Below are 9684 nucleotides of genomic sequence, written 5' to 3' on the forward strand. Positions count from 1 at the left end.
TGTAACTGAGGGTGACAGCACCTACCTCATGGGGCCATTGTGAGGTGAACAGATGCTTAGCTTGGGCCTGACACTTAAAGAGTGTTTATTGTCATAATGGCTTCTGCAGGACACCACTAATGACAGTGGAAGACCAGGGTCCCCGTAGCAGTGCAGGGGACCTGCAGGCCTCAGTTACCTCTCGCTTCCTCTGGTTACCTGTCCGAGATGTCCCTTCTCACCTAAAGCTGTTATTCTCCTCTGCAAGTTTTCCTCCTACCTCACTGCAATCTGTACAGCTAGGACAGACTTTATTGCTAATCATTTATTAAAGTGATTCACACCAGGGTATGAATAAGGCTAAACCGAAATGTGGACTCTTGCCTTTGGCAATGTCCACGGAATCTGTAATTGAAATGTTGGGGGAATTTTTCCGCCTGCGTAAAGGAAAGCTCTGCTACCTTAAAAAACAATGAACAGGATAGTGCCTAAACATAATGAGGACTATTCACCAGGATAATTATAACTCCCCCATATCTTCTGTATGCAAGAGTTCTTTACAGACGCAAAAGTTAACCAAATGGATAACTGTCAAAAGACTCATCAACTATAAATACTAAACTGTTTTTTAACTTTCACCAAAGTCCCTTTTATTCTCACAGGAAAAAAAAAGGGAAGTTCCACAAGGACTTGTCTGTTTTCTTCAAGGATCCATCTGGAGCACCCAGAATCATGCCTTGTACGGAACAGAAGCCCAGAAAACATTTGTTGAAAGATCTGGGAAAATAAACCTTTAAACTCCTGCCCTTGTTTGGAAACCTGAAAAATAAATGAATGAAACCACATCTCAATTTTATTTAAAAATCACACAAAAATAATGGTCCCAAGCATTGTGTTTACAAGGGCAGCTTCTGACGATTTATCCTGGCTTGGAATCTGGACTTGTGACCCACCCGATAAAGTGTAAACCATGTAATGTCTCTGTGCCTCAGTTTCCCCTTCTGTAAAATAGGCATATTTCCACCTCATAGTATCGTTATTATGATCAAAAATGGTACTGAATGAGTAGATGACCTGAAATTTCCTGGCATAAAATAAGTGCTCCATAAATGCTGGGTGTTTTTTTAAAACCTGAAAATTCGCTGGGGAAAACATTGGGGCCCTTGAAGTAAACACCCCTGGAGGTCTCCCAGCCATGCCAGAACTAAATAGCCACATTTCAAAGCAATCTATGAAAAAGCTCTCCACATTGTTTCAAGCTGCCCTCTCATCTCTTCTTGATATAGGAGTATACTTTCTAAAACTACATGCAAGGAGGGAAAAAGGTAAGTGTGTTTTCACTCTCTCCTGCAAAGACTTGAAAAGCGCATTATTTCCAAATGCTCGCTGGGAATGAGAAAACCTTGAACCATGCCACACAAAGCAGTTAATATGACTGCCCTAACCCTGAATTTAGCAGACTTATGCAACTAGATAATTTTGCTTTTTGTTTCCTGAATTTGGAAGCACACAGATTCAAGGAAACGGGACTCTAATATGGTAATCCTTGTGGTGTCTTCAGGATGAATATAACACTCAGGCACTAAGCGCCCCACTTCCTCCTCCTGTCTCACTTCCCTCCGCTCCCTGCACTCCCCACAGCTGGTGCCGGGGACCGCGACTGGCTCGCTGGCTCGGAGCCAGCGAGGGCGGGGGCGGGCACTCGCCTCGCCGCCGCAGCCGAGGGGACTGAGAGGCTGGGCGGGTGGAGACGAGGCGAGAGGAGGCGACAAGCTCCGAAGCGCTCAGCTGCGAGCACAGGGTTCCTCCCGGAGCTGTCAAGTCAGACCTCACCTGTAAACCAGGAGGACCAAACCAGCGGCGCCCGCTGGGCTCAGCCCAGATGTGCCAGGACCCGCAGGTGAGTCGCCCTGCCCAATCCCCACTCCACTCGGGGTCCAACAGGTTGGCCAGAACGCCGCTCCCGGGGGCGCAAGGGTGTGCTTCTGCTCTCACCTGGGCACGCTGCTCGGCTTCTCCCTGTACCCAGGCGTCGTTACTATTTAAACACCTGACCCAGCCCACGCCTGTTCTATTCCCTGGCTTTTGCCTTTCCTGCTCCACAAATGAGAGTTCTGCTGTGTGCCTGGGCACGCGCCCAGAGCACCTGCTCTCTGGGAAACTTGCAGGGACAGGAGTGGCTAAACCGAAAGTGCCTCAACACTCGGTGGCAGCTGGCACTGGTGCCCCTAGTTCTAAGTGCCTCACCGAGGCTTCAATTAAAAGCCATCATTAATTATCCTTATTTCTCAACCAGAAGATCAAAACCTGAAAGAGACGGAAGAAGAAGATAGAAAGTGAGCGACAAACCAGAATGAGAATGAATGGAAGCAAATGATGCGGCCCTCTCGCCCAGGGCACCTCCCCACTTGCAGTCGGCCACCCACCCCCAAGTGAACGCTCCCGGGGAGGCCCAGCAATCCGCCCCAGTAAAAGAAGAGGAGGGAATATAAATCTTCAAGTTAGAAGAAACTCAGACCGGGTCACCACTGCCTCTGCTTTCTGAACTTTTCTTTTGGTGCCCTGCGTGCCTGCGGGAGTGCGTTTGGTTACCCCCTTGCTTGCATCCTGCCCGCTAGGAGTCATCATCTCGTCCTCCTCCTTCACTCGAGACCGCCCCACACTCCCTCCCCAACCGGTGGAACAACCCCCCCCCCCCCCTCCCCCGTAGCCAGGCTTTCCATCCCTGCACCTACACTGCCGTACAAAGTCGGGGAGAGGGTGCAAAAGTCTGGGGAGGCCACAGAAACAGGCCGTGTGCCCTGGTGCTGTCCTGAGCTTAAACCACACCCGAGCATTTCTGGGGACACGACCCCTCCCCTCCCAGCCTCCAAGCTCCGGCACTTCGGCGCGCCGCTACCCCGCAGCTCCCTAGCGGCGAGAGGAGGCACCAGCGCAGCGGTGGAGAGAGTAGGGGTGCGCGGGTGGGGGGCGCCCCCCTCGGCAGCCCGGGAAATCCCGGCCGCCACCAGGGGCCGTGCCACCGCCCCAACTTTGTGGAGCCCCCAAGCAGCAGCAGCCGGGATGGAGCTGTCTCCCCGCGGCCGGACGCCACCAGACTCGCCGCTGGACAGCGTCTCCCTGACCTCGCTGGACTCCAGCGTCTTCTGCAGCGAGGGCGAAGGGGAGGCCCTGGCGCTCGGGGACAGTTTCACGGTCAATGTGGGTGGCAGCCGCTTTGTGCTTTCGCAGCAGGCGCTGTCCTGCTTCCCGCACACGCGCCTGGGCAAGCTGGCCGTGGTGGTGGCTTCGTACAGACGCCCCGGGGCCCTGGCCGCCGCGCCCAGCCCCCTGGAGTTCTGCGATGATGCCAATCCTGTGGACAACGAGTACTTCTTCGACCGCAGCTCTCAAGCGTTCCGCTACGTCCTGCACTACTACCGCACTGGCCGCCTGCACGTCATGGAGCAACTGTGCGCGCTCTCCTTCCTTCAGGAGATCCAATACTGGGGCATCGACGAGCTGAGCATCGACTCCTGCTGCAGGGACAGGTACAGCGATAGGCAGGGTGGCTGGGCGGGGTGCGGGAGCACTGGAGGGAGGGCGGCAGAGGTATAGATTTGTTGGATTTGCACGAGCCTCGCTCAACCCAGGCCTATGAATATTTGGCCACTTCTTAGCTGAACCTAGCAGGGGCGGGGGCGGGGGCTGGAAAGCGTCAAAGCCAACTTTTGGTTGAAACTTTTTGAACCTTCTTTTTTCTGAGTGAATGTGTATGCCAATTCACTTTCAAGGCAAGGGAGGTCAGACATGGAATAAATATTTGTGATTGAATAAATGAGTCACAAAAGCTATGCTCCAAAAGAGGCATTTTTAGGGATGTAGGTCTCAGGATGGAGCATTATCATTTACCAGACCTAGAGCACTCACTTTAAAAACTTGGAGGCATGCTTTAAACACAGGAGACAGAAACTTGATTCCTTGACTTCGATGATGACTTTACTGTTACTTTTCTATTGCTATCATGTCTTCATGACTATCTTTCCGTAACACATACACAAGGTTCCATATGACCAACTTCTGTTTTTGTTAAAGAAAATGGATTGAAAAATATATTACAGTAGCTTTGTTATGTATAGATCCTTTTGTATAAACTTCTACCACAAAAGTTTTAAAAATAATAAGCCTAAGTGATAAAGTTAGAACACTGTGGGCAAGAGACAGCTTGGGTAAGGTATGAGTGAACATGTTCTGCATTTTACTAAAATAAGAAGCATAACTTCACACTGCTAAGTTCAAATCTCATTTTAATTCTGTATTTTTACAAAGTTGACTAATCACCAAGTTGCCTTCTCTAAAAGATACTTCAGAAGAAAGGAGCTGAGTGAAACCTTAGATTTTAAGAAGGACGCAGAAGACCAGGAAAGTCAGCAAGAGAGTGAACAGGACTTCTCACAAGGACCTTGTCCCACTGTCCGCCAGAAGCTCTGGGACATCCTGGAGAAGCCTGGGTCTTCCACAGCCGCCCGCATTTTTGGGGTCATCTCCATCATCTTCGTAGTGGTGTCCATCGTCAACATGGCTCTGATGTCAGCTGAGCTAAGCTGGCTGGACCTGCAGCTGCTGGAAATCTTGGAGTACTTTTGCATTAGCTGGTTCACTGGGGAGTTTGTCCTGCGCTTCCTGTGTGTGCGGGACAGGTGCTGCTTCCTCAGGAAGGTGCCAAACATCATAGACCTGCTTGCCATCTTGCCCTTCTACATCACTCTTCTGGTAGAGAGCCTGAGTGGGAGTGAGACCACACAGGAGCTGGAAAACGTGGGCCGCATCGTCCAGGTTTTGAGGCTGCTCAGGGCTCTGCGCATGCTGAAGCTGGGCAGACATTCCACAGGTATTCAGATGTCATTGGTGTCTTTTAATTTGTTCCTATTTTTAAGCATTAGGGATTTGACCCACAGTCCAAGGCAAGCAACTCTGAATTAATACTCAAAATACCAACTCTCATATTTTGTCCAGCCATAATCTCCAAAAAGTTATTAGGAAGCAAAAACTTGAAGTTGTTATCACAGGTATAAAGGAAACAATGCCTCTCAGACTCTTTCTCTCTGTAAGAAACTTGAAAAACAGTAGGACCACTTGTTAACCTCAACTTGTTTTAACGCAGTGCCCAGAAGATGTGCAAAAAATAAAAGCACTGTGCCTCTAGAAGTTTCCAAATAAAATATGCATGAGCAGCACATAAAATATATGCATAAATTATACATGATATTTAGGGACATAAGCCAGTTTCTCTTCTGTGTCCAAGAAAGTGTTTGCCACACATGTTCCTTGGCAGGAGAGAAATTCTCTCCCGCTGAGGCTTCTCTGGTTATCCAGAGAGATGGCCAGGTCCTAGTGGCCTTCTCATAAGTTTTGAAGAAACAATGGACCTATTTGCTTTGGAAGAAATCAGAAGACACTAATCGAGGCTTTAGCTAGCATCTGAGAATTTTCTTGTCCATGACCTGGGATGCATGCAAGAGATGATAACAAGAATTGCTTAGCTTTTCATGTATACCATAAAGCCTAGATAATCTAACAAACATTCTCCCTAGAAAAATCTCCACACAACACAGTAGTACTTGAAAATTATAGTCAATGTCAGGGAATCCACTAAGGACAAGCCTGGCCTCCTGAGGGCAATGATTCTCAGAGGCCAGCTCTGCAGTGGTTGGGTGTTTGGGGCTACATATATGTTACCTTATGTTAGACTTTAATGTAAAGAGGAATCCCATGAAAGTCTTGTTGAAGTGCAAATTCTGAGCCCCAATCTCTAGAAAGTTAGATTCCAGTATTTGGGGTTGGGCCCAGGAGCATACATTTTAACAAACTCGCAAGTAATTTTGATGTCCATGGTTCTTGGACTCCACTTTAGAACCACTGGGGTAGGGTGCCATATTAATGTCATACACACTGATGGAATACATATGACTACACATAATGTGACTAGAGAGTCCTGTTACCCTAGATACGTGCCTGACTGGTAACCTAGAAGAAGTTAAAGGTAGTTGTCTCTCCCTAATAACATAGGGGGAAATTAACCTCAGAAATTTTTCACTTTACTAAAGTGAATTAACCTAATATAATTTTGGTAGTGTGGTTTCCTAGCTAGTCTCGCATGCCAGGGATTTGATAATGGGGTTTCCAACAACTTTTAGAAGCACTATTCTTTGTTTCCTGACATACATAATGGGATGCTTTCTTTTAGAATTTGTAACTCACTTCACAGGATTCAATTTGAAAACACCCAGTAAAGACCACATTTTTTCCCAAAAGAAAGGAAAAAGAAAATAATAGTAATTTCCACAATGTCACCTTTTCAAAGGTTTTTTTTTTCAGTTCTAAAGCAGTACAAAGTATTAATAAAGTGTTAATTATTGAAAAGATGAACATGTACAAATATTGGACAATCTTATTTCAAGCATTACATTTAGTGAAATAGATGACACATTTCCCCGTGTAATCACTATGAATATAAATTGAGAGGTATTATACAATATGCTAGAACAATGGCAGCCCGAGAGCCTGAGTTTAAATCCTGGCTCTGTAGCTTTGTGCTAGAGACACTCTGTCTATGCTTCAGTCTTCTCATCTGTAAAAAAAGAATAATAATTACCACATCAATCTCATATTGATTTTTTAGAATTATCTGAGTGGATAGATGTAACATGAAGAAATTCAGACCATTTTATATTTCTTTACAAAGTTGTTTAGAAGATTTCATCTTGAAATGAAAACAGTCTCCCCCCAAACTATGTTTATTCTCATAAGCTGTCAGTTTATTTCAGAAATGCAGTTCGGTACAGACACATCATTCTGAGAGGTATTGTTTTGGCCTTCAGAGACAATATTATTGGGACATCAGGTTGGTAGGACTTCAAAATTTGGATACACATTAGTGTCTCTCTAATGTTAGGGGAGATACCTTATTCAAATAACAGTCCCATTATGGTTGCATCTTACTCTTCCCAGGGTTTAATCTCTTCAGAGATGGGAATGGGCTCTCTTGGGTCTGCCTCCCAGGGTGGCCATGAATCCTCAGAACAGCAGTGGGGATTTGCCAATGCCTCATACTGGGTGAATTTCCTAGTGGCTCCAGTCCTCCCTACCTTTTTGCAATGGAGGAATTTCCTATATTCAGGTCTACTTCCTTACACAAATGCAGAAATTTATGTACACAAAGGAGATATTTTCCTAGAGTTTTGGTATTAAGGTTGAGAGTCTCAATGGGTATCACAGGAGTTCAGGAATTTCTCCTGCCAGACCTCCAAGGTTGTCTCTCAATGCGCTTATGATGTTCCCATGTCAATTTTGTTCCCGATGCCTGACTTGCTTCAGCTGCTTCACTTCATTCTCACAGTGTAGGTCCTTTTCTGCATCTGCCTTTCACATAATGATATTCCACTGTGTTAAACTTTATTGGGAGGGTGAGAAAAAGAGACACAAAATATAGGGGGACAGCATTACACTGGCATTAGAAAAGTGTGCCGAAGTGACGCACTGAAGTGCAAGTCTGACCAGCGAGCCCCCCACGTGCAACATGGGAAAGGCCTCGCACTCTACAGATTCAAGTGCACATTCCTATCATATCCCCCTGCCTGCCTTTTCACGTCGCCCCTCACCTTTTTCTATAGAAATAGCTAGGTGTTTAATAAGTACATTAGTGGGTGAATACATCTAACTGTATATCTTCCTATCCTTCTTGATCCAGCCCCATGGACTAAACTATGAGATTTCTGAAGACAAAGATTATTTGTTATCTACATACCCCAGAACATTGCCCACCGCTGGAGACATATGGATACTAGATTAGAAACGCATGTTTGTGGGTGGATATCAAGGAAGGGAGGGGAGGCTGGGAGGAGGGAGGAGGAGGAGAGGGGTGCCAGTGACTGACAGCAGATGTTCTATTACAGGATTACGCTCACTTGGGATGACAATCACCCAGTGTTATGAAGAAGTCGGCCTACTGCTCCTATTTCTGTCTGTGGGAATTTCTATATTCTCCACCGTGGAATATTTCGCTGAGCAAAGCATTCCCGACACAACCTTCACAAGTGTCCCTTGTGCTTGGTGGTGGGCCACAACATCCATGACTACGGTGGGCTACGGGGACATTAGACCAGACACCACTACAGGCAAAATCGTGGCCTTCATGTGCATATTATCGGGAATCCTTGTCTTGGCTTTGCCTATTGCTATTATTAATGACCGCTTCTCTGCTTGCTATTTTACCTTAAAGCTGAAGGAAGCAGCTGTTAGACAGCGTGAAGCTCTGAAGAAGCTTACCAAGAATATAGCCACTGACTCATACATCAGTGTGAACTTGAGAGATGTCTATGCCCGGAGCATCATGGAGATGCTTCGACTAAAAGGCAGAGAAAGAGCAAGTACCAGGAGCAGTGGAGGAGACGATTTCTGGTTTTGAAAGCACTTGCAATTTCTTTACAGAACTTGTGAAAAACTGACTCGGTCGATAAAGCCTTGATACGGTTGTCTGTGTACTGCTGAGGAGTCTCTTTAGAGTACTCCCTGTGTTCGTTTTTGCTCATACATTGCTTGGTCCACTAGAATAGTTGATATCTCCCCAAACCCCTGCACAGTGCTTTGGTAGACTTGAATCTCAAAAATCACCACCGAGCACAATCCAATTAGCGAGGCCAGTATGCACATGTCAGAATTGTCAAATATAAAATATTGCAGTACATACAACAAAGTTAAACGTTTTATGCATCACTAATTTTAAAAGTTTTTTGCACCACTAATTTAAAAAATAAATGTTAAATTGCATAGCCCAGAGAAAAGATAAGTGAACATTTAAGAATACAGTGAACAACTTTGCTATTTAAAGATGTTCCCCAAGGAAATAAAAAACTTTACCCATCCATTAAAGCTGCTGAGTATAATAGTCACCTCTGCAAGAAAAAACATCCTGATTTGTTGGTTGTATCTTCCCTCTGGTGCAAACCTGGGTCAGTCACAAACGGACTGACCTCTGGATTCCACTATCACTATTGTAGAAAGGCTTTGAGAATTATACATCTTTGGCCTCCCCCTGCGGGCTATATGCAAAGTATAAAGCAGATATCTCGTAGTGCTTCATGGAAATTAGACAGTGTTTAAATATCTCTCTATTGATGTAGTGTTCAAGTTATGTTTTTAAAATCATGAACATGTAAAGGTGAAGTGAACAGTTTAAACTTACACAGTGAAATTATTCACTAGTCTTATTTGATACAATTAGAATATGTTGAATGATATCACTGGATGAACTTGAAGATCTTTTATTTGTTACAAATATATGGATAACTTTCTGACTGTCGAGGTAAATGACTAATGTTCAGACTTCGCACGCATTGTGACCACACTTGGACATTCCTGATAATAAAATTCCTAGACATCCTGTTATATAATTAAAACCGAAAGCTCTAAACCTAATAATTAGTTGATTCCCAATATTCTAGTAAATGAGGTTTTTAAAACTAATAATATGGAGTATCACTTTAATACCTGCATTTTCAGTGGGTGTAATATTGTCCACAATGGGATGAAAGTTTGTTCTTGGGGAACAAAAATATCTTGCTCTTTTTATTCATAAAACATTTATACATGTGTAATCCATAAACATATATAGAGTATATCTCTGGTGTTAAAATTTAATGGGGTAGAAATTAGGAAAAAAATTCC

The 9684-nt window shown here is 45.0% G+C and overlaps 1 protein-coding gene across 1 annotated transcript; it reads left to right on the forward strand.

Moving 5' to 3' along the window:
• Positions 1-2680: 2680 nt before the first annotated feature.
• On the forward strand, positions 2681-8498 carry KCNV1 (potassium voltage-gated channel modifier subfamily V member 1). Its single transcript, XM_024572296.4, has 3 exons — positions 2681-3509; positions 4320-4849; positions 7914-8498. The coding sequence occupies exons 1-3, from the start codon at positions 3043-3045 to the stop codon at positions 8423-8425; spliced, it is 1509 nt and encodes a 502-aa protein (XP_024428064.1). The 5' UTR covers positions 2681-3042; the 3' UTR covers positions 8426-8498.
• Positions 8499-9684: the final 1186 nt, after the last annotated feature.

This window comes from Desmodus rotundus, chromosome 8, assembly GCF_022682495.2.
Source record: "Desmodus rotundus isolate HL8 chromosome 8, HLdesRot8A.1, whole genome shotgun sequence".
NCBI classification, from domain to species: Eukaryota; Metazoa; Chordata; class Mammalia; order Chiroptera; family Phyllostomidae; genus Desmodus; species Desmodus rotundus.